This window comes from Mirounga leonina, unplaced genomic scaffold (genome assembly GCF_011800145.1).
Source record: "Mirounga leonina isolate KUSES-001 unplaced genomic scaffold, KU_Mleo_1.0 Mir_125, whole genome shotgun sequence".
NCBI classification, from domain to species: domain Eukaryota; kingdom Metazoa; phylum Chordata; class Mammalia; order Carnivora; family Phocidae; genus Mirounga; species Mirounga leonina.
In genome coordinates this window covers 29,283,025-29,308,977 of record NW_023270305.1, presented here as the reverse complement: position 1 = coordinate 29,308,977, position 25,953 = coordinate 29,283,025, and the positions used below count along the sequence as shown (strand labels likewise).

General features: G+C 41.3%; 1 protein-coding gene across 2 annotated transcripts in view; it reads right to left on the bottom strand.

Moving 5' to 3' along the window:
• Window positions 1-25,953, bottom strand: part of MERTK (MER proto-oncogene, tyrosine kinase) — a 106,556-nt gene that overhangs the window by 36,587 nt on the left and 44,016 nt on the right. For both annotated transcript variants that reach the window (XM_035001051.1, XM_035001052.1), the window contains exons 5-7: window positions 10,511-10,597; window positions 6,628-6,743; window positions 1,096-1,279 (exon numbers count right to left, since the gene is read on the bottom strand). In XM_035001051.1, coding sequence (XP_034856942.1) covers window positions 1,096-1,279; window positions 6,628-6,743; window positions 10,511-10,597 — 387 coding nt within the window. The remainder of the gene's footprint in view (window positions 1-1,095; window positions 1,280-6,627; window positions 6,744-10,510; window positions 10,598-25,953) is intronic.

Below are 25,953 nucleotides of genomic sequence, written 5' to 3'. Positions count from 1 at the left end.
ACTAATGAGTCAAAGAAGAAGTGAGAAAAAGTGTTTTTGAACTGAATGAAAATGAAACACAGCATATAAAAACCGTTCTCAAAGGCTTTTCTTTATCATTTGAGAGAAAAAGATATTTTACAGTTTGGGCACTAGAGTGTCATTTTGTGCAAGGCTTATGCCCTAAAGATTTCTGATCCCGACCTATCTGCCCCTGCCCCGCCCCCCCATCTGTATTAAGACTACAGCACTGACTAGATGAGGCCAGAGTTAAGGGCAGGAAAGACTGTTCTAGCAATCTAGAACTCTAAGTTGGGAAAGAACAGAAACTGTGGATTTGAATTTAAAATAAATACAATATTCACAGAAGAAAACAAAAATCTCAGAAATCAAAAATAGCACAATGGAAAATTCTTTACAGTTTAAAGATATAAATAAAATTTGCTATGAGCAAGATAGCATAGAGAGAAAATACTTCATAGGGCTTCTCTGAGGATCTAATAAAATAATCCATGCAAAAAAAAAAAAAAAAATCCATGCAAAGTACCTAATGTGGTGCCGGGCACGTGGTGTTTGGTAAACATTAACCATCTTCACATTCATTATTTCTTGAATTTGTTGCTACGATTAATAATTTTTTTTTAAAGATTTTATTTATTTATTTGAGAGAGAGAATGAAAGAGAGCACAAGAGGGGGGAGGGTCAGAGGGAGAAGCAGGCTCCCCGCCGAGCAGGGAGCCCGACACGGGACTCGATCCCGGGACTCCAGGATCACGACCTGAGCTGAAGGCAGTCGCTCAACCAACCGAGCCACCCAGGCGCCCAATAATTTTTATATTATTATATTTTAATTTAAAATAACATATGCCATAGAGTGTGTTGCTATTATCTTCTCATGTAAAAGAACATGTTATCTGTTCACAGTAAGTGTGAGTTTTGTCACTAAATAGAAGGAAATGTCTTCTTCCCCATTTTCAATGGCTACCTCAGTAAAATTCTCCTCCAGAGACAAAGATCAAACAAAGCAAAGTTTAAACTCTAAATCAGGTCACCGGGAAGCATTTGTTTAATCACATGCCATTAGGGGCAATATTTATCCTGAACTCCAGGAATTACCTCCTTCAGTCGTGCTGGCCAGAATCCAAGGGCTCATTGCAGACCAGCCAATTTCATTCATGCAGGAGACACCAACGCTGTAATTAGCCAGCGCTTGCAGCTGCTCAATTTGATAAAGATGTGGTGAAGCAGAGGTGTTAAAAATCATGACCGAGCCGTTACTCAGCGGATCAACTTCCTTGACCTAAGTGAGTAGAAATGTGGACGAGGCATTAGTAAGGTGGTGGGAATGCCAGACACAGAGCGCTCATCTGTTCGGTGCACGTGGCCCTTCCTCTCCACCGAGGGGAAGTGGCTGCTTCCTTTCGGGCCACACACGAATTTCCCCACCAGCATTACTGTGTGTTACTCATGCCTGCTGGAGCAGCCCCCGAGGACCTGAGCAAAAGGCCTAAAATAAGCATTCTCACTGTGGCAGGTAACAGAGCAAATGATGATCTTTATCATATTATAATGATGGTAATTTATATTATAATATGAAATAAGAAGAAGTAGCCCTTCCTTTCTCAGAACCACCTCAATTCTTGATTTCTTCTTTCAGCTGTTTCACAGAATATGCTCCAAAGACAACCGACATCCTAGGTGGAGGCAAAACCTAAATAATATTTACTATCTGTCCCTTTACAGAGAACAGTTCCCAAATCCTACTGATGGATGGGATAGGGATTTCTGTTTTTATTCTGTATTTCTCTTCATTATGCAAGCTGATGAACTCTGCTCTTGCCTCAAGGTAAATTTTAGCATGTCCTTTTTTTTTTTAACCCCTGCTCCCACCCCAATATCAATTCAAGTCCAAAAGCATATGCAGAGAATGTACATTTTCTGACATTATTTGGTGGGAAAATATAGGGAAGAGTCATTTGTACTTCACCCAACAAACTTTTCTCCAAATCTCATTAAAACACCTTGGCAGTTTCCTCTGAGTTCTTTCTCTTCATCTTTCCCTCCGTAAGCTCTACCAGTCTCTCCGTATCCCTCTCCCGATGTCCCCTGTACACACAAGCAAAAACCTAGACCTAGGCCAAACTTCTACCTTTTCCCTTAAGCATAACCTCCTGTCTGGGAATGGGAACAAGGGAGAATGCTTTTTTTTTTCCCACTATATGTTTTTCAAAATTTCTACAATATGTATTACTTATAAAATCAGAAAAGAGAAAATAATATTGAATAAAACACAAGTAACCAAAAGTAATTGGGGAGACAAATCTTAAACCCTGTACATATTCCTAATAATAACGGGCTTGCAGTCATGGGGTGTGGATACACAATGCTGTTATTTCAGGATATATGTGTTGAAATTTAGGCCATGGGGCCACAAATAACATTTTGGAATTCCAAATCCCCTAGTGGATACCACGAGGGTGGCGTTGGGGCCAAGTCTCACCTCTGACTCAGACCCGCAGACTCCACTGGGTGACAAAAGTACCAGTTGGCCTGAGGAACCACCAGAGAAGAAACAAAGAGTTACGTGCTTATCTTGGTGGTGGCTGTTGGCAGAACTTACTTTTTGTTTCTCCACTTTAGAGTATGCACCTACTTCCTGGTGACCAACCCCTGAAACTAAGGTGGAGGAAACCTTTGGCTTTCCACCCCTGCCCCATTTCCGGAGCAATGTGTGGAGCATTTCCAAGCACAGGGACGCACTTTGAGAACACACTGCTGGAAGAAGACAGGGTTTCTATAACAGTCCTTCTCAGTGGGTCCTAGGGGAAAAGAGGGCATGAAATAGCAAGAAGTACGTGGGAGAGTTAAAAATAGAAATGGAGTATGCAGCCCAAAAATGGGTGAAGAAAGGAACTAACATCAGGACCAAAGGAAGTGAGAGGGTGTGTCCTGCTAGTGCATGGATCTGAATCTTGTCCAAAACATTCATTTGTTACCAAGTCAGAGTTTAAAATTGTAATGGGCTGGGGATGTGCTACAAAACTATGCTTGGTTCCTTCAGAAGTGGGAATATATTGTTAATGTGCAGAATATAAAAGTCTAACTTCTAGAGCCAGTCCTGACTAATCCTGCTAGGACCAGTCAGAGAAAACTGGATAGCCAGTTATATTTGAATTTCAGATAAACAACAAATAATTACATGTACAGGTATGTCACAACATTACTCCTATAATTTAACTTGTAAAATAACTGTATTCTTATGGGTGAAAGGAGGCTGAGCTAGCTGGTGGGGCAAAGACAGAATAACCATGTCTGGCACCACAGGATCCAAGGTGGGCAAGGAAGGCCTGCAATTTGATAGTCACTGGATGATTTTTCACTCATGCCATGGCTGCCCAAAGCCGAGGCGAAAAGAGAGAAAGCAGGTGACGCTTATGTGTGATCATCTTCTACCTTCAGGGGTGACCTGATGTTTTCAGACCTTCTTACCACCCTACTCTATCTCATTTCCACCCTGAGACCTACTCTCTCAAGGTGGGGGCAGAACTTGTCCTCAAAGTCTCCCAGAAGGCAACCATACTCATGTGGGCAGGAGCCTCATGTCTTCTTGGACTCTTCATACAGCTCAGCAGCATTTTTTTTTTTTTTTCCCTTAAGATTTTATTTATTTGCGAGAGAGAGAATGAGAGAGAGAATGAGAACATGAGAGGGAGGAGGGTCAGAGGGAGAAGCAGACTCCCTGCTGAGCAGGGAGCCCGATGTGGGACTCGATCCCGGGACTCCAGGATCATGACCTGAGCCGAAGGCAGTCGCTTAACCAACTGAGCCACCCAGGCGCCCCTCAGCAGCAGTTTTAAAAAGGGCTGGTCCATGCTTCAGTTATATCTATATAGATCTATATATCTATATCTGTATATAGATGGGATTGAAGGGAGAAACAGACAATTCAAAAATAATAGTTGAGACACTAATTCCTCACTTTCAGTAACAGATAAAACCACTCAGCAGAAGATCAACAAGGAAACAGAAGAAGTGAATAAGACTATAAACTAACTAGACCTACCAGACATATAAAACATTCTACCCAACCACAGGCGAATATACCTTGCCCTCAAGGACACACAGAACATTCTCCAGAAAAGAACAAATGCTAGGCCATAAAACAAACCATAATAAATTTAAAAGGCTGAAAATCATATTAAGTATATCCTCCAAACACAATGGAATAACATTAGAAATAAGCAAAGGAAGAAAATTTGAGAAATTCATAAGTATGTGAAAATTAAACAACATACTCCTGAATAACCAATAATAAAAAAAAAGAAATCACAAGGAAAATAACCAAAAAACTTGAGATGAATGGGAAAAAGCCCCCAAATACCAAAACCTATGTGATACAGCTAACACAGTGCTTAGAGGGAAATATATAGTATAAAGGCTTATATTAAAGAAGAAATTTCAAATAAATTACCTAGCCTTCTACCTTAAGAAACTGGAAAAAAAAAAAAAAAAAAGAGCAAACTAACCCAAAGCAAACAGAAGAAAGGAAGGGAAGACTCAAATTATTAAAATTAGGAATGAAAGAGGGGACATTACTACTAACCTCAAAGAAAAAAAAAAAGCTTATAATGGATTATTATAAGCAATTGTATACCAACAATTAGATAACCCAGAGGAAATGGACACATTCCTAGAAACACACAAACTACCAAAACTGACTCAAGAAGAAATAGAAAATCTAAGGAGATGTATACCAAGTAAAAAGGTTGAGGTAGTATTCAAAAAACTCTCTGCAAAGAAAAGCTCAGGACCAGATGGCTTCACTGGTGATTTCTATCAAATATTTAAAGAATTAACATCAATCTTCCACAAACTCTTCTAAGAAATATCAGTTGAGGGAATACCTCCCAACTGATTCTATAAGGGCCAGTATCACCCTGATACCGAGACCAGAAAAAGCTAACACAAGAAAACTACAGACCAATAGCTTATATGAGTATTGACTTGATTAGACAATGGTGATGGTTGCACACCTCTGTGAACATACCAAAAAGCATTATACACTTTATTTTTAAAAGTTTATTTATTTAAATAATCTCTACACCCAACGTGGGGCTCAAATTCACGACCGCAAGATCAAGAGTTGCATGCTCTTCTGACTGAACCAGCCAGATGCCCCAACACTATATACTTTAAATGGGTGAGTATTATGGTCTGTGAAATATATCTCAGAAAAAGCTGCCCCAAAAAGAGGATATCCCTGGTGAGGACTTTGTAGACACAATAAGAATTCCTAACACTTACCAGCCCTTAGGAGGTTTACAAATAAAGTTGGGCAAGAATTAAGCAAAGCTAGAGTTGGTGGGGTGCGGTTGGAGGCTATTTTGGGGATAATAGGATGTTTTCACGTTCCAGAGAAGGAATAGCTGTTAGACAAGAGTGGGAAGTAATAAAAACAGAGAAACTAATTCTGTTTGGTATTAAAAACATCTGGTTGTCAACATATAATATTCTTTAGAAGTCACTGCTTCAAGTTGAACTGGCATGAATGGCAGTGTCAGGTTAACATGTTTTCAGCTAGTAAGACCAGACATTTATGAAACTAAGAATAATTTCTGACCCTACTGTATGACAACATACAGGGCAGAATGCATTCATGTTTTCAGTGGATAATCCACACATGTTCAACTACCTGCTCCCACAAGCAATGTCTCTTCTGAGACATGGATGAGCAGATGGTTCTGAGCACTGCTTTTGGCATCAGAACTTTCTGGGTTTGCCACTTTATGGGCTCTGTGAGCACTCTGAGCCTGCAGTGCTGGTGTGGGTTTGGTGTTTTTTTTAAGATTTTATTTATTTATTTGACAGAGAGATAGAGAGCACAAGTAGGCAGAGCAGGCAGAGGGAGAAGGAGAAGCAGGCTCCCCACAGAGCAGGGAGCCCGATGCGGGGCTCGATCCCAGGACCCTGGGATCATGACCTGAGCCGAAGGCAGACGCTTAACCGACTGAGCCACCCAGACACCCCTCTGGTGTGGGTTTTAAGTAAGATAATTGTGAGCTACACTTTCCATTTTAATGAAATTAACACTCAAAGCAGAGCCTACATCACGGCAAGGTACCATTTTAGGATGGCTAGCCGGTATTTCTTACAGCATTATCTCATACCAATTTTGGGTAGTGGTTAAAAAGGGGAAAGACTTTGCAAGGCCTCTAATGCCTGGGAGCCAGGGGCCAAGGTGCTACATTTGACAGCAAAAATGACCCATCTCCTGCTTGCCTGTCCTTCATGGCCACCAGCCCAGGAGGAGCCAGGTTGAGGAGTACTTGGCTTCCCGAACTCCTGCTCACAAGGCAGTCCTAATTTAGGGATGTGTTTTTATATCTTAAAAATTAATTCTCCCTGGTCTCATGATGTTCTATCCTAGAAACCTGTTTCCGTTCTGGTTGGGCCCTGGACCATGAGCAGAAAGGAAGCAGCATCCCGGGGCAGAACACCATAAAATGGGGCATGTGCGGTGGACACTGAGTGGGGAAGAGGTCAAGGGACTTCTGAACAGAGGTGTTGAAGGCCTCCGCATCCATCCTCAGGTGGAAGAAAAATCAGGTAGGCGCTCAGAGCACTTCCCTCTTCATCTTGCAGGTTTACCTGAACGCTGCAATTCTGGAACGGGGAGTATCCATCAAAACCTGGGACCCAGGAGATAAGCAGGCTGTTTGCGGTGCCGTTGTAGACACTGACTTCAGTTGGCGGGGAGGGAATTGCTACGCAAAAACAAAGACACACATACAAACACAGTTATAAACCATAGGTGGCCACAGCCACCAAACGCAGTATCAAGCCTGTTTCTGTTTCTTAAGATTAGGAAAATTCAACCCAAGTTTTAAAAAGAAGCCACATTATGCCGAGACTAAGCATATTAGCTTATAGACAGGTCTCCGGGGATAGGATGGTTCTGCCTGGGCCAGAGGAGTGGAGCACAGACCTGCTTTCCTGCCCACTGATAAAGTGAGGCCTTAGCTGGAAAAGGATGTAGAGACGTCTATTCCCTTCCCTGAGCTCATGGTCACTACCCTACTGCATGCAGGCATGTTGCTGGGTGCCGCTCTGCATGAGGACAAAGAGCCATGGCCCTACTCTTGTTCAGCTCTTGGTTGGAGAGGAGGGGAGACCCATATTACCTGATGATGAGAGAGCCCCACGCCAGGAAGAGAAGGGTACTATGGGGGCATGAGTGTGGGTGCGTGGTGGAGCGGGGAGAAGCTTTCCAGGCCAAGGAAACAGGTGAGAGTCAGTTCAAGCAAAAGAGCCAATTGCATCTGCTGGGAGTGGAGGCAAGTAATACCATAAGGTGTGCAATGACCCTGGCCACGTGTGGGACATGGCTAGGTATCTTAATTCAAATCTAAGAAGGATCTGAAGTTTGAGGATCTTACTTTATGCTAATTTTAATTTTCTTTTCTTTTTTTTTTTAAAGATTTTATTTATTTAGGGCGCCTGGGTGGCTCAGTTGGTTAAGCGACTGCCTTCGGCTCAGGTCATGATCCTGGAGTCCCAGGATCGAGTCCTGCATCGGGCTCCCTGCTCAGCAGGGAGTCTGCTTCTCCCTCTGACCCTCCCCCCTCTCATGCTCTCTATCTCATTCTCTCTCTCAAATAAATAAATAAAATCTTTATTTATTTGACAGAGAGAGACACAGCGAGAGAGGGAACACAAGCAGAGGGAGTGGGAGAGGGAGAAGCAGGCTTCCCGGCGAGCAAGGAGCCCGATGGGGGGCTCAATCCCAGGACCCTGGGATCACAACCTGAGCTGAAAGCAGACGCTTAACTGACTGAGCCACTGAGGCATCCGGCTAATTTTAATTCTTAATTAATAGTCATAATCACATTTCTAAGCAGAAATGATGACTGTTGTTTTTGCGTGCTTCCTATGGGCCAGGACGTTATGGACTTCGCTTTGTTTAATCATCACCAGAACCCTGTCACAGAGGTGGCCTCACGATCCTCATTTATGGATGAGGATACTGAGGATCAGAGAAGGTAAAAACTTGCCGAAGATCACAGAGCTCGTAAGCAGTAGAACGGGGCCCAGAACTCAGGTCTGTCTGAGCCCGGAGCGCGTGTCCCTCAGTAGGACCCTGGAGGCTGGTTGCAGGAGGCAGCAAGCACGTCAGCGTGAGCACCAGCAGGGACTGGGGAGTCTGGTTCCTGCCTGGCTGGCTGTGTGGCCCCGGCCACAGTCAAATGCCCTTTCTAAACTCTGTTCCTTCCTCTAATAGTGGGGATGGTAGTAGCACTGCTCCATGGGGCTGAGGGGAAGATTAAAAAGGTAACACAAGGGCGCCTGGGTGGCTCAGTTGGTTGGGCGACTGCCTTCAGCTCAGGTCATGATGCTGGAGTCCCGGGATCGAGTCCCGCGTCGGGCTACCTGCTCAGCGGGGAGTCTGCTTCTCTCTCTCCCGCTCCCCCCTCTTGTGCTCTTTCTCTCTCTCACTCTCTCTCTCAAATAAATAAATAAAATCTTTAAAAAAAAAAAAAAGTAACACAAGGAGGAGGGTTGGGGGAGGTGTGCTGGAGGAGGTGAAGCAATGACAGGGTGGGCAGAAGACCGGGGGAAGGAGAGCTGGGACCATGAGAAGTGCGTGAGGTACCATATTCAGGAGTTTCTGTTTACTAGTAGACACACAGCTTGGTGAGTGGGAAAGAATCAGCATTTTGTTCGACTCACTTCCCTAAATAGATCACTTGTAGAATTGTCTTAAAATGTCTGCCTTTCCAGATCATAATTTGGCCACATATATTATAGTTAATAAGAGATTAGAAGAAGGAAGTCTTGGTTGCGTTGACATAAATGTTTAAATAAATGAAATGAAAACCAAAAACATAAGTTTTCAAAAGAGGACTGATAAAAAAAAAAAAAAAAAAGCTAAGTTCTGTGTGGAGCATAAAATTTTAAAAAGTGTCTCTCATTTTATAAATAAATTTTAAGGTGTTTACACTTTATGAAAATAGTCTTTATAAATTTACGCCTACTCATGAATTCCTGAAATTCCCAACGTATCTTTTGAAAATTGTAATAATGAGACTCATAGTGAGGAAGTTATACACTTCCTCTGGGTGTAAGTTTCAGTTTGCTCTTTTTTTTCTTCCAATGAACTTTTAGAAAATGCCTCATCACCTTCATCTAGTTGATTTGCTGAAATGAAACATCAGCACCTTTTTATTTTTTTATTTTATTTATTTACTTTTTAAAAGTTGGCTCCATGCCCAGTGTGGAGCCCAATGTGAGGCTTGAACTCACAAACCTGAGATCAAAACCTGAGCTGAGATCCAGTCAGATGCTTAACTGACTGAGCCACCCAGGCACCCCCATCAGCACCTTTTTAAAATATAACTTCTTTGTAAATTGAGTCCCCTGCTGTATCTTACCTAACTTTTAACTCATTATTAAACACATTCTGCTTTCTCCTTGTGCTGTATCCCTAAGATTAAGACCAAAAGGAATATGGAATCAATATTTGCTTCTCGATATTTAAATTAAGAACAAATAGGGCGCCTGGGTGGCTCAGTTAGTTAAACATCTGCCTTTGGCTCAGGTCATGATCTTGGGGTCCTGGGATGGAGCCCTGAGTTGGGCTCCCTGCTCAGCGGGGAGTCTGCTTCTCCCATTCCCTCAGCCCACCGCCCCCCACTCATGCTCTCTCTCACTCTCTCAAATAAATAAATACATAAATAAATAAAATATTTAAAAAAAAGAACAAATACTAAAACATAAAATTTGCTTGAGTTTCTCTGAGAGAAGCTAAGAAAGATGATTTGAAAAGGGATAAAATGACAGTATATTTACTTTCACGTTTCGGGTTTAACTAACTTCGATCCCACAAAGGGAGAAGGAGGTAGATGATTGGATTGGAATGTCTCCACTAGCATGCGGACCTTCAAAGACAAGTCTTCCATTATGTTATATCCCAGCTCAGAGGCGATAGGGAGATTAGGAGGCAAAGGCATGGGAGCTCCCGGCTCTCCCCTCTCTCCTCTCGGCGGGGGGGTGGGTGGAAATGGGATGGACTCGCTTCAGGCCCAGCTGCCTGGTAAGGTCAGAGCCCATTCCTTCGATCGATGCCCTAAGCCACCCCCACCCCTGGGGGCTCTTCAACAGGTAATGGGGACTAGTTCAAGGTGGGGGAGGGAAAGGTGAAAACAGGAGCTAAGAAGATCGAGGGTAGACATCTCAGCCTATTTTCTCAGACTAAGCAGAACTAAACGAGTTAACGTTTATCAAAGACTTATGCACCAGACACCATTTTGAGTGTTTTTACTGTCATTATCTCATATAAGCCTCAAAATTATGTAGATTCTGTAATTATCCCTATTTTATACTGAAGCTAGGGAGGTTAAGTGACTTGTCCAAGGTCACAAAGAAAGTCAGTGGGGGAAGACAGGGCTCAAACCCAGGTAGCTGGCTGCAGAGCTCATGCTGTGTCCCCTGACCAGCTCCCAGAACATGCTCGAGGCTTGGCCCTGGTGCTTACCTTTGATGTTGATCTGCACACCCTTGGACACGGTCAGCCCTTTGTCATTGTGGGCCTCACAACTGAAGACTGCTGTCTCGGTCAGACCTGGAAATAGAAGGGGACTCGTGAGACCAGGCTCACAGAGAAACAGGCTGCAGTTCACCAGAATCCTACGGTTGTCTTAGCATTCTTTCACTTTTTGGTTCATTGCCTCAAGCCATAAATGCAAAGTTAATTTTAAAACTATGCTGGTGGCTGAAAAACAAACTTGGGATTAAATCCTAGCTACTGGGAACAAGTCAATCATGGGCCTAAGATACAGCTGTTCTTCATTTAAGTGCTTTATTTTTCCCAGATGGTGAGATGTTAGGTAACAAAAGCAGTAACATTTAGACTTAAATTTCTGCAAGAGGGGGGACGCCTGGGTGGCTCAGTCGGGTAAGCGTCTGCCTTTGGCTCAGGTCATGATCTCAGGGTCCTGGGACTGAGTCCCACATAGGGGTGCCTGCTCAGCGAGGAGCCTGCTTCTCCCTCTGCCTGCCACTCCCCCTGCTTGTGCTTCTCTCTCTCTCCCTACTGAAAAAAAAAAAAATCTTAAAAAAAAAAAAATTTCTGCAAGAGGGTATAGGAATCGCTGGCCCCGATATCAAGAACACTGCTTTCTGAGGCTCATCTGGACAATCCCCTGCCGCTTAGCCACACAGTACATACTACATCACATACTAGTGACATTTCAGGATACCAGACATAGCAGGATAAAAGTCACAGCGCTTAAAAACCTCAGATGATCTGTTGTAATGAATCCTTTTTTAATAGTAAAAATTAGTTCATAAAGAATTATTACGTAAGCACAAGATATTATTATTACTTGAAGAGAAGACACTAGTGCTGAATGAAGAAAAATTCTACCATTTCAGAGGTTTGAAGACATCTTAGAAATGAAAAAAACTAGTTGACTTATTAATTTTAAATAGAAAGGAGGAGAGGTAATCCAGATACTGGTCTCTAATACTATTTGCCAATAGAACACCTTAGAGAAATGGCTGATGCTCAGATTGGAGCAGGAAACAGATAAGATGAGCACAAACGCCATGCAACACACACACACACAGACACACACAGACACACACACACAGAGTGATGGGGGAATGACAGAGACATAGAAGCCAACTGGAAGAACTCCTCCTAATAGCCAAAGCTGGAATGGTTTACATGAAAATAAATGAAGTAGCATTGAATTGTAACCCAAAGTATAAAATAAGTATTCACAAGCCTATACTGATGTAAATACATGATTAAATAATGGGGAGGAACAAACAAGTCTCCCATGCAGAAGAGTTCCAAATAATTTATGTGGATTCTCAAGGGGGAGGACCATAACTCCCAACCCCTTAAACGTGGGCTGCACATAGTGACTTCCTTCCAAAGAGGACAGTATGAAAAGGAAATCAAAGCAAAATTTTATTTTATTTTTTTTAAACTTCAGAGTAGAGAAAACGATAAACACTACCTTGGCCACATGACCAAGGTCAACACCACTAAGTCACGTTGACAGAATGTATCCTTGATATGATGTAATGAAAATGGCACTTCCCCTCTGTAGTCTTCCTCCCAAAAACATACAACCCAAGTCTAATCAGGAGGAAAATATCAGACAGTCCAAACGGTGAGACATTTTACAAGAAACCTGACCAGTATTCCTCAAAACCGTCAAGACCATTAAAAACAAGGAAAGTTTGAGAAATTGTTACAACCAAGAGGAGCCTAAGGAGACAAGACAACTAAATCCTGGGTGAACTCATTGAATCATACAAGGGTATTAGGTAAAAACTAAGGAAATCTGAATAAAGTAGAGACTTGAGTTAATAATAATGTTCATTGGTTCATTAATTATAACAAATACATCACACTAATGTGAGATGTTAATAATGGAAGAACGTGCAAGTGGGGTTTATGGGAAAACTGTATTATCTCCATGATTTCTAAAATCTAAAACTATTCTAAAATTTAAAAACGGGTGTTTTTTGTTTTGTTTTGTTCTTGTTTTTTTAAAAGCACAGCCATATATATTATACATCTGGTAGAATCTGGAAACTTCTCTGTCTCTGGCACACAAAGGTGTCCTCTGGCACAGTTCACATCATGAACTAGAGAAAGAAAAAATTCTTGAAAATAGACCTCCATTTGCTTCTTGCCTGAAAACCTTACTTTGTTATCTTCTATCCTTTTACTTGTATAGGTAATTCTCCATCTGATAATTTTAAAATTCAAAGCTTGTCACTAACAGTAATTAAAAATTTGAAAAATCAAGGAGGAACAAGATGCTGAGGGAAGGCCAGCCCAAGGCTGGGCCAAGTGGCCAGGGAACTGTGCCTGGGAGAAGTTCTAGGAAGAAATGTGAACCTGATCCCTTTTATGTTGGCTCTTCTCTTGAGGGTTAGAAGTGCACAGAAAAATCAGTGCTGGTGGGGTTTTGTTCTTTTCCATCCAGATGGAAGTTAGCCCATGCGCCTGAGTTCTGCTGACTAGACACGGTCTCTCAAGAAAAAAACGAACCTGTGTATCTCTGTCCTACAATTCTTTGGTGACTTTTTTACTTCTCTAAAAGAATGTTTTGTCAGAATAGGACAGATACTTCAGGTATTTTCATTTTCTGAGGTGAAGAGTATTTCCCTCAGACTGGAGGAAAATCCTAATCAAATGGCTTAGATTCTCTTGACACTTCCAAGAGCTAAGAAACTAAAATTTCAGGTAGAAGCCATCATGTTACATTTTTGGTCACTCCCTTTTGAGTGGCAGATGGAACTGCTAATAGTTTGTGTGATGGTTTACAAAAAAATATTTCACTGAAGAGGAATATTTATCTCAAACCCATTAGCCACATCTATAAAAGGACATCCCTGAATACCCTGCCTCAGGGGTCATTATATCTTCTGCTTGTATTCCTCCCAAATAACTTTGAAAAATATATGAAGTCTCTCATACATTTTGAGGTTTGCATCTTAAATTTTTTATAACTTAAACAGCTACAAAGAATACAATTTCAGGTACTCTGACATTTTAAAGCAAAATTCCTTTAAAGGCATCTATGTAGCCCAGCCATGACCAGGATGGGAGACCCAGCATCACCCACTGAAACAATTTTCTCCCAGGAGCCAGAAGTTTTCTATCATGGCTTTCTACTTCCCCTGCAGAATTTTATCCAAATGGCCTAAGTATGTGGGTTTGGAAGTCATGACTAATCACCCTACAACACTTTTGGCAAAGAAAATACACATATACGTTGAAATTGGAAAAAAAAAATTCTTCTAGATTGATTATCCTCACAACTCTTATTAGGGCACAACTATATATATATATATATATATATATATAAATATAATTCTTTTTTTTTTTTTTTTTAAGTAGGCTCCATGTGGAGCCCAATGTGGGGCTTGAACACATGACCCTGAGATCGAGACCTAAGCCAAGATCAAGAGTTGGATGCTTAACCGAATGAGCCACTCAGGTGCCCTGACAATGTATACAATTCTTAAACATAAACAGTAAAATTTTACTGGAAGGGCAACTTCTTCACTGAACAAAATTTGGAATTTTCTATGTTGTGATCTGGAAATTTCTTAACCTTGAGTCAATGCACTATAGCAGCCACTCTCGAAGTGTGGTCTAGAGACTCCTGGGCATCCCAGAGGCCCTTTTAGGAGGCCTAATGATGAAAACTATTTCTGTCATAATAATAATAACACTAATAATAATGATAAGATGTTATTTGTCCTTTCCACTTTCATTCTCTCAGGAACATGTGACGGAATATTCCAGAAGAATTTTCCAGAGGCTGTATGTTGTGTGATGATGTCATTAGTTTTATCAGGTAACGGAGTACGTGCTTATATATTTTATGCTCTAAAAGTTTTGCTTTAGTTTCTAATTCAGTACTTATCAACAGGTAGAACTCACAGAAACAAAACCTCTTTGGTTCTCAATAATTAAGTCTGTAAAGGGATCTTGAGACCAAAGCATTTGAGAACTGATGCCCTGTAGTGACTCCAGATAAGTCAGGGAGAGGTCTTTCTTCTTTTGCAAAGTGAGGGAGAGATTTGGACTTTGGGCACTTTGTCAGGCATTTACTTTACAAAAGAAGACGGACACATCCCAGATGAGGATCAAGACCTCATCCCTCGGGCGCCTGGGTGGCTCAGTTGGTTGGGCGACTGCCTTCGGCTCAGGTCATGGTCCCGGAGTCCTGGGATCGAGTCCCACATCAGGCTCCCTGCTCAGCGGGGAGCCTGCTTCTCCCTCTGACCCTCTCCCCTCTCGTGCTGTTTCTCTCTCTCTCTCAAATAAATAAATAAATAAAATCTTAAAAAAAAAAAAAAAAGACCTCATCCCTCTAAGCCACTGCCTGGCACCCATGCTGCCGACCATTATGTCACATTATGTGATGCTTTGCTTTTCATGCTCAAGAATCACCTTTAACCTTCCAGGTCATAAGCTCTCAAATGAGACGCCCATTTCACCAGGCTCCATGAATGGGCACAACTTTGTGTATATTTAGAAAAATTGGCTTTGGCTCAATAAGAAAATACAGAGTTGCTATGCAATTTATATTTTTTATATAGTTGAGCTAAACACAGTTATTTGACTTCAGGGACTCTTGTCAAAACTCTTGGGAAACACTCGAGTACAAGATACAGATCACATTCCAAGCTGGCCAGAAGCGGAAAAAAACAAGAGGATGGATTCATTTTCTGAGATCGGTTGACCAGCTATAGATCCCTAAGTAAGACAACTGGGGCCCACTGTTCTTCAGAGCTGCGAGGTTTATCAATGCTGAAAGTGAAACTGCGTATCAGGAACACTATGTTAGGTTAAGTGGGAAGTCGCTTTTCCTTTCTGTGTTTCTTTTCAAAGTGCACACAAAGTCAGGAAAACAATCTCTAGCACATTCTCTGGCACAAGACATCCACATTAGTATAGAATTGTCCAGAAGTAGCTAAACCACCTATTATATCAGTTCTTCCCATGAGCTGAGGTGGTTAATGCCCACAGGCCAAAGAGACGCCAATAGCGAGAAGTGGAAACTGGTTCAAACCAAAGTTAACTTTCTCCTAAAGTAGGTGGGCCAAAACTTAAGACAAAATACAGTCTTCTTTGCTTAATGTATTCAGTTATACATACTTCCTTTGTTTAATGGCAGTAGCTTCCCAGCTAGAGGCTCATATAAGAGCCTGGGTTGGATATAGCAACTAGTGTGTGCTGGGAAAGACTGTTGCCTCTCACCTTCCTCTTCTCTGTCTGGGTGAACAATCACCAGACTGGAATAGACCTTGAAGTTTTATAGCGTGAGCCCTTGTGGCTTTCCAGGGGAAAAAAAATCATCCACCCCCTTAAGTCCACACCCTACTACCCACATTCTCCCGAGTGACCATGGCACCGGAGCCTCCTGTCTTTCTGAGCCCTGTCCTCCTCCAATGGGAACCCCCCCTTACTCTGTCACATCTCACCTAACTCCTGATGTTCATGCCCCTCTTGCTTGGTCTGCTGGTTTAAAAAAAGACAGCCTCTGACACAAGGTCTGAAAGATATTTTAAAGAACATTTGGAAACAGGATGTTCCCTTGAGGGAAGGACAATCAGAATTGCTAAGAAAGCAACTTCTAAGAGCACCAGTTGGGCCAATTTGTTGAGTTCTGGATAAGCAACCTTTCATTTTTTTTTTTTTTCCCTTAGAGCAAAAGAGGCAAAGCAATGGAAGCACATTCTGCATAAAGGAAGTTGCTTATTAACTTGGAACATACTCTCTGCCCTGAATTCATTCCCTCAATACATATTTACTGAGTACTTACTACGTGTCAGACATTTTCCCAGGCACTTGGGGTATATCCATGAATAAAAGAGATCCCTGCCCCTACAGAGCTCACATTCTTACAGAGAGAAGTGGGTGAGAAAGAATAACCTTGATAAATAAGTAAGCTTCATGCTCTATCAGAAGGTGATTAATGGAATGGGAAAATACAAAAAGATCAGAGAGGGCCGCGGGTGGGTGGGAAAGTGGGCTGTGATTTCAAATATTCAGGTCAGAGGCTCAGAGAAATGTCCTCCAATGAATGACTCTGAGTGAGGGAATAGGCTAATGTTGTGGGGAGTGGGGGGTTCTAGGATGGGACACCTGGAGCTTTGAGCAGAAGACTGACATGATCTAACTTGTGTTTTATCAGGATCGTTGCAGGGGCCACATGAAGACTAAACCTTAAGCAAGTAGGTCCCTTACTAGCTCCAAATTTTTTCCTGATCTGAAAATGCGTATTAAAAATGCCTAATTATATCACAGCTTACTATGAAGTTCAAAGTCAGTCCTTAGAGAAAGCACTGTGAAAATGATGAACTGACTTATATCAATTCTAGTTATTGTTACTGTTGTTATTACAATGAGTATTATTAACTCTATCCAACTAACTAAAACATAAAGCTAGCTTAGATATTTTCTAAATGTGGATTTAAAAAATAAATGAGTATTTTTAAAAAATAAAAACCAGGGGTGCCTGGATGGCTCAGGTCATGATCTCAGGTCTGTGGGATTGAGCCCCACGTTGGGCTCTGCACTCAGCACGGAGCCTGCTTGAGATTCTCTCTCTCCCTCTTCCTCTGTTCCCACCCCTGCTTTCACATGCATGAATGCACACGCATACATACTCACACACTCTCTCTCAAATAAATAAAATCTTAAAAATATAAAAACCAGAAAGATCAGCGTAAGTCCACCACTCTTGATAGAAAGATAGCTCAAAACTGACGATGAGATAGTAACTATTGCATATAAAAATAAGACAAAAATTTTATAAGAAACACTTGAGTTATTCCTGCGGGTTGCTCCTGTACCAAGGGCCTTACACTCATTATTTCACTGAATCCTCATAAATGTTCTATGAGGTAGACATGGTTATTATCCCTCTTTTATACAAGGAAGTTGAGTAACTTGCCTAGGGACACACGATAGTGAAGTAGTATTACTGCGTATGTCCTAGCTAGGGATCCCAACCACTAACCTACAATGTGTTCCACCATTAAATACCATATAGCAAAACCTCTTGCAGTTCTGTTCTTTATTTTGCGATTTGGTTTTGCCCAAAACAAAGTGCTTTTTAAAAACAGAACTTTGGGACACCTGGGTGGCTCAGTTGGTTAAGCATCTGCCTTCGGCTGGGGTCATGAACCCAGGGTCCTGGGATCAAGTCCCACATCAGGCTCCTTGCTCCGCGGGGAGCCTGCTTCTCCCTCTGCCTGCCGCTCACCCTGCTTGTGCTCTCTCTCTCTCTGACAAATAAATAGAATCTTTAAAAAAATAAAAAATAAAAACAAAACTTCGTGGGGCATAGGGTGGCTCAGTCTGTTGAGTTTCTGACTCTTGATTTTGGCTCAGGTCATGATCTCGGGGTGGTGGGATCAGGCTCCGTGTTGGGCTCTGTGCTCAGCATGGAGTCTGCTTGTCCCTCTCCCTCTGCTCCTCCCTCAGCTCATGCTCTCTCTCTCTCTCTCAAATAAATAAATAAATAAATAAATAAATAAATACATAAATAAAATCTTTTAAAAAATAAAAACAAAATTTTGTTTTGGAATAATTTTCAATTTACAAGAAATTACAGAAATAGTACAGAGTTCTTGTATACCCTTCACCAGCTTCCCTTAATGATAAGATCCTACATAATCATAGTATAATAACCAAACAAGAAAGTGACGTCACTATAATACTATTAACTCAAATAGAGACCACATTCAGATTTTTGCCAATTTTTGTTCTGTTTTATTTTTTGGGGTGTGTGTGTGGGGGGGTGTATAGCTCTATGAAATTTTATTTCAGGTAAGATTTGTACTACTTCAGCACCAAAAAAAAAAAAAAAGCTCCCTCATATTTTAGGAACATCCTACCCAAGCTAACCCCTGATTAATCATCATAACTTTGTCATTTTGAGAATGTTATATAAATGGAATCACACAGCATGTAACCTTTGAGATTGGCTTTGTTGACTCAGAATAATGCCCTTTAGACAAAGTACTGCTTTGCTCATGTCTCTTAAAGACAGCTTTTACATCACAGAAGGACAAAAAACCCAACTGGTATCAAGAGAAAAAAAACATATGGCCTTCCTGTTCATAAACATGCTTGCTCAATGCAAGTGTCAACCATCAGGACTCTTCAAACCACTTCCCTACTTAGCACTCTCTTGGTAGAATTGACCTCGGAAAAGTTTACTTCAGGGTTAATTTCAAGACAGGATGGCCTCTCCTTGCAAACACTCCCAGGTTTGCATCAGCAGGTAAAGCATAAACCCAGCCCCTGGCATTTCCAGTCAGAATGGCACCTAGTTCCTCAACCGTGAACTTCTGAGGTGGGCTCAGGTATCACTAATGCATCCTCAAAATTAAACACAGATGTAAATAAGAATAATGTTTTATGGTTCTTTTACAATATTACAAAATTCAGGTGCTTGGGAATAGTCCACAGATAGCTGACTTGATCTAACTTGGTGTGTCAGAAGCTTGCACTGTTGGCCCTTTCTCCATGGACTTCTTTAAGCCCTCCGTCTACAAAATGGGTGTAAAAAAACTGCTCTGTTAATTTCATAGAACTGGTTTTATTTATATTTCTATAAATGAGAAGAGATAAGGAGTTTAAATGCAAAAGCAATTATGCAAATACAAGTTACTTCACTCTCACTGTGTTCCTTTGTCCCAGTGAAGGGACCTCTGACTCAGGATCTGTTTATAATTCATTTGTTTATTCAGTAGTTCATTCATTCATTCACACAGTTCTGATGTGCCAGGCACTGTGCTGGGTGATAGGGCTAAGGTAATTAATAACTAATATGTAATAATCACACTGATCAATAATTCAGGGTAGGGAGACAGTAGATTGTTGTGCTTTCATGTGGTGGGGAAGTACAAGCATTATGGAAGAGGCACTGTGGATACACAGACAAGGACAGGGTGTCCTGAAAGGTTTTCAGAAAAGAAATACATACAGGTACAAAGATGTCTACGTAAGTAACAACAACCACCAAAATAAAACCACCTACATGCTCATCAGCAAGGGGGTGGTTAAATATATTACGGTCCATTCATGCAATGGGGCGATTATCATAAACAATGAGAGGCCCACAAGTACCTGTATGGGAAGATCTACATGTCTTGGCCATCTATGTGTATATGTACATATGTGAGTATATTTAAAGGAGAAGGGCCTTGAAGGAAGTGAACCAGTGGCTCACATTGTGTGTCATCACACTGTAAGTGACAACTATGTAGGGAGTGAACGTGTGGAGATTCAAGGGAGACTTGCCCATTTTGCTTTGGTATGTTGCTATGGTTTGAATGTTTTACAATGAAAATGTGTTCACGTATTATTTGTGTAATAAAAAGGCTGAAATCGGGGCCCCTGGGTGGCCCAGCTAGTTAAGTGACTGACCCTTGATTTCAGCTCGGGTCATGACCTCAGGGTTGGGAGATGGAGCCCTGTGTCAGGCTCTGCACTCAGCGTGGAGTCTGCCTGAGATTCTCTCTCTCCCTCTCCCTCTGCCCCTCCCCTTGGTGGCGCTTGCTCACGCACTCTCCCTCTTTCTCTCTCAAATAAATAAATAAATAAAAATCTTTAAAAAAATTAAAGAATTAAAAAGGCTGAAATTAGTCTGCATGTGCATTATCATTCTAATTTGAAGGAAAATCATTATATATACCCAAGCATATACATTTACAGAAGAGGTTTAAATGGAATCAAATCTGTGTTTTCATCATAATTGTATACATGTATAATAAGATGTAAAAATACTTTTTCTGAGTTTTCTACATTTTAGACATAAAGTCATTTAATAATTATGTAAAATAAAGTTAAAAAACCATTTTTTGTTTTTGTTTTTTGTGTTTTTTTAAGATTTTATTTATTTATTTGACAGAGAAAGACACAGCAAGAGAGGGAACACAAACGGGGAGTGGGAGAGGGAGAAGCAGACTCCCTGCTGAGCAGGGAGCCCGATGCGGGACTTGATCCCGGGACTCCAGGATCATGACCTGAGCCGAAGGCAGTCGCTTAACCAACTGAGCCACCCAGGCGCCCCATTTTTTGTTTTTTTTTAAGAGAATGGGGCAGAGGCAGAGGGAAAGGGAGAGAATCTTGAGCAGGCTCCACGCTTAGCCTCATGACCTGGGCCCCCTAAAATCTTTTTATTTTGAAATAATTACGGATTCACAGAAAGATGTAAAGAAACATACAGGGAAGTTTGGTGTATCCTTCACCCTACCTCCCCAATGTTAACGTTTTACATAACCATAGCACACTGTCAAAACACTATAGCACATTGTCAATTTCCTAGCCAGGAGACTGACATTGGTACTATCCACAGAGCTTATTCAGATTTTACCAATTATACATGCACTCATTTGTGTGTGTGTGTGTGCACACACGTGCACACATGCATGCATATAGCTCTACGTAAGTTAACATATGCAGCTTTGTGTAACTGTCATCACAATAAAGGTTGTTTTAAAAAACACACTATTGGGGGGGCGCCTGGGTGGCTCAGTCAGTTGTGTCCAACTCTTGATTTCGGCTCAGGTCATGATCTTAGGGTCATGAGATTGAGCCCCACATCCGGCTCCACACTCAGTGTGGAATCTGCTTGAGATTCTCTCTTTCTCTCTTCCTCTGCACCCCCACCCCTGGCTTGCGCTGCACTTTTTCTCTCTCTCTCTCTCAAATGCATAAATAAACAAAAAACACATTATTAGGCTATAAACTGCTCTATTTCTATTTTACTTCTATCTTCTCTAGCAAAGGAAAAAAAAGCCTTCAAATTAAAAAAAGTAAAATAAAAATTGTAATGAACTTGCAACCCAAAATAGATTGTGGTTGTGAGAGTATATCACCATTTAGAAATAAATCAGGTCTCCAAGCTGAGACAAATTATACACAGCCGTGGGTATTAAAAGAATTTGTAGGGCGCCTGGGTGGCTCAGTTGGTTGGGCGACTGCCTTTGGCTCAGGTCATGATCCTGGAGTCCCGGGATTGAGTCCCGCATCGGGCTCCCTGCTCCACAGGGAGTCTGCTTCTCCCTCTGACCTTCCCCCCTCTCATGCTCTCTCTCTATCTCATTGTCTCTCAAATGAATAAATAAAATCTTTAAAAAAAAAAAGAATTTGTAAATCTTATCACAGAAACACACTTTCACCTTCTAAGATAACATGCAGTAGAGGAAAAGTTTCAGATGAACAGAGATTGACAGATTGTCCCTATTTTCTTTTCTTTTTTAAAAAAGATTTTATTTATTTGAGAGAGAGTGAATGAGAGAGAGAGAGAGAGCATGAGCAAGGGGAGGGAGAGGGAGAAGCAGACTCCCCACTGAGCAGGGAGCCCGATGTGGGGCTTGATCCCAGGACCCTGGGATCATGACCTGAGGTGAAGGCAGACGCTTAACTGACTAAGCCACCCAGGCGACCCTGTCCCTATTTTCATAAAGAAAAATGACACTGATCCTGGTAGTACAGAATCATTGAGAGAGAAATCCACCATAAAACGTAAGAGAGGGCTATCAGGGGCGCCTGGGTGGCTCAGTCGGTTAAGCATCTACCTTCGGCTCAGGTCATGATCCCCAGGTCCTGGTTTTGAGCCCCACGTTGGGCTCCCTGCTCAGTGGGGAGCCTGCTTCTCCTTCTCCTCCCCACTCCTGCTCTCTGTTGCTATCTCTGTCTCCCTCTCTCAAATAAATAAATAAAATCTTAAAAAAAAAAGAGAGAGAGAGGGCTATCAAACTGGTGCCTGTAAGAATGCAGGAAACAGTCACATCTAGTCATTCGGCTCACCCAGAAGTCAGGTTTGATTTTGAAATAAATTTCAAGCTGATTTCCAGGCTTTCTGTGATAGTTACTAGCCCGATGTAGTAATAATATCTCAGAAGATAAGAAAGAGAAATAAATGGAGGGAAAATAAAAGCAAGCAGATTTACTAATGGTTGAACAGTAGCCAAGAAAGTTGATTTAATGAGCTGAGGTCAACTCAGAGTCTGCCTTTATCAACAGGCCACTGGACTCTGCCCTCAGTTAGAATGGAATCTAGATTTTCATCAGCAACTTGGATGAAACACAAAAGGCAGCACAAAGCGCGAGGTGGGGGGAGTGTTTTGTTAATTGAAGGAGAGGATCGAGGTTCCGAACGGCCTCTGTGGGCTGGGACGATATTTTAAATTTTTATAAGGATAAATGGTAGGCTGAACTTCCAAAAATAATTAAATATACAAGAAGCAGGAGAGCTTTGGCTTTGCAGTAATTGATGAGAAAAAAGATCCGAGGATTTCAGTTAGCTTCAAACTCAACATTAATCAACATGTTAACCTTCATCAGAAATAGTAATGCAAACTGCATTACCAGAAATATTGTCCCAAACACTATATTGCAGCTCCCACTGAACTTTATGCATGTCTTTTCAAAATAACACCAATGTTACTAAACTCTTTCAGAAAATAGAGGAGGTAGGGATACTTCCTAACTAGTATTTGAGGACAATACCCTAATACCAAAAACTGACATTCTGAAAACAAAATTATAGACCACTGCCCTCATGAGCATTGTTGTACAATAAAGAATTTAGCTTTTGTCCCTTATAATTGCCTGAGTGACAGGAGTAGCTTTGTTAGACTAATGAGGTGACTCAGAATGGGCCCCTAGAAAACCTCAGGATGAAGACTGATCACCAGAACGACCAGCCATGTGATGAGAGAGTTGAAGGGTCTGGAGATTGTGTTTAATCACATGGCCAATGATTTCATCAGTTATGCCTATGCAAGGAAACTTCAGTAAAAAATCTGCACCCCAAAACTCAGTAGAGTGTCCTTTTCCTGGATGTGGCAGGAGGGTGATACACCCTGATTCAAGAGGAGCGGGCATGGAAGCTCTGTATGCAGGACCCTCCCAGATATCACCTGAGGTATACCCCGTGTAATAAAACTGTAATTGTTAAGCATAGCACTTTCCTGAGTTCTGTGAGTTGTTCTAGCAAATTATCAAACTAGAGGGGTTCATGGGAACCTCCAAATTTATAGCCAGTCAGTAAGAAATGCAGGTGGTCTGGGGACTCCCCCCACCCTGAGACTTGTGGTTGGCATCTGAAGTGAGCCTTGGGGTAGACTGGGTAGTCAGTATCAGAAGTGAATTGCAGTACACCTGGTTGGTATGACCCTAGTCTGGCAGTGAAATAGAATAAATGTAAATGCAAAAATCTTTAACTAAATATTAGCAAATCGAATCCACCACAATATATCATGACCAAGTGGAGTTTGTCCCAGGAACGCAACACTGGTTTAGCATTTGAAAATCAAATCAATGTAATTTGCTGTATTAGGAGAATAATGGAGAAAAACTAGATGATCATATGATTAAAAAAAATAAAATTTTTGGCAAACTGAGAATAGAAGGAAACTTCTTCAACCAAATGAAGGGCACTGACCAAAACCCAGTTTATGTCATAGTTGGTGATTGGGGCAGAGACATGAACTCTTCCTACTTTAATTCAGCATTGCGCTAGAGTCTTGGCCAGTAAAATAAGGAAAGGGACCGAGATAAAAAGGCAAGACTGGACGGGTAGAAGTAAAACTGTCTCTATTTGCAGGTGACATTGTCTACATAAAATATCTAAGGAATCTACAAAACAACAACAACAAAACCCTCTTAGAACTAATACATTAATTTAATAAGGTTGCAGGATGTGAGATCAACATACAAAAATCCACTTATTTCCTATATACTAATAGTTAACAATTGGGAAATGAATTCAAATGTGATATTTACCAGCATCAACAACATAAAGTATTTACAAATAACTTTAACAAGTGACATACAATATCTCTACATCAAGAACTATAAAAAATTGCTGAGAGAAATTAAAGAAGAGCTAAATAAATGGACAGAGTGTGTTCTTGGATTGGAAGTCTCAATATTATTAAGATGTGATCTCCCCATAAACTGATCTGTAAATTCAATACAATTGCAAACAAAATCACAACAGACTCTTTTGCAAAAGCTGTCAAGCTGATTCTAAGATTTTTATGAGAATAGGCCAACGACCTGAAATGATACAATGAAATACAATGATATATGATTGGTCTATAAGCACAAGAAAAAAAATGCTAAAATCTTGTCTTTTTTCTTTTTAAAGATTTTATTAATTTATTTGAGAGAGAGAGCACAAGCAGTGGGGAGGGGCAGAGGCAGAGGGAGAAGCAGGCTCCTCACTGAGCAGGGAACCCAACATGGGGCTTGATCCCAGGACCCCAAGATCATGACCTAAGCCGAATCAGATGCTTACCCGACTGAGCCACCCAGGCTCCCCACTAAAACCTTTCCTAAATCTAATTTAAAATTTGACATTACTGGGGCGCCTGGTTGGCTCAGTCATTAAGCATCTGCCTTTGGCTCAGGTCATGATCCCAGCGTCCTGGGATCGAGCCCCGCATTGGGCTCCCTGCTCAGTGGGAAGCCTGCTTCTCCCTCTCCCACTCCCTCTACTTGTGTTCCCTCTCTCGCTGTGTCTCTCTCTGTCAAATAAATAAATGAAATCTTTTCAAAAAATTTGACATTAGGGAAATAAAATGCAAATTTAAAATTTACCATTGCACATCCACTAGAATATCTAAAATGAAAAAAAAAACCTACCCATATGAAATGTTGGCAAGGACATGGATAGAGCAATGAACACTCATCCACTGTGGCTAGGAATATAACTTGGTACAACTTTAGAACAGTTTGGTGGTTTCCTTAAAAGTTAAACATATACCTAGTATGTGATCTAGCAGTTCTTCTCCCAGGTATTATTCAAGACAAAATAAAAACATATGTCTCCCCAAAGCCTTGCACACAAGTATCTGTAGCTCCTATATTTATCATAGCCAACAGCCATAAACATCCCAAATGTTCACCACACAAATAAACAAAACATAGCACATCCATACCATAGAGCACTATGGGCAATAACAACATACTACTCACACGTCAACATGGATGAATCCCAAAAACATCACATTGAGGGAAAGAAGGCTGACACAAAAGAATATATATACTTTATGATTCCACTTATTTAACATTCAAGACCTAGCAAACTAATCTATGATGTCAGACATCAGAACACCATTGCCTATGGGAGGTGGGGACTGATGGGAAGGGGGCAGGAGGGGACATTCTGAGGTGATGGCAATGTTCTGTGTCTCGAATGAAGTGGTGGTTCCATGCGTGTCTACATTTATCAAAACTCACAGAGTTGTGCATTTAAGTTCTATGCACCTAACTGTATGTCAATTTTACCTCAATGAAAACAAATCTTTCTTTATGGGACTTCAGAGCCACCATCCTAGAAAGGGTGGGGTATAGTTTTCTAATGGACTTTGTTTGGGTTTTTCAAATTATTTATTTATTTTTATTTTTCA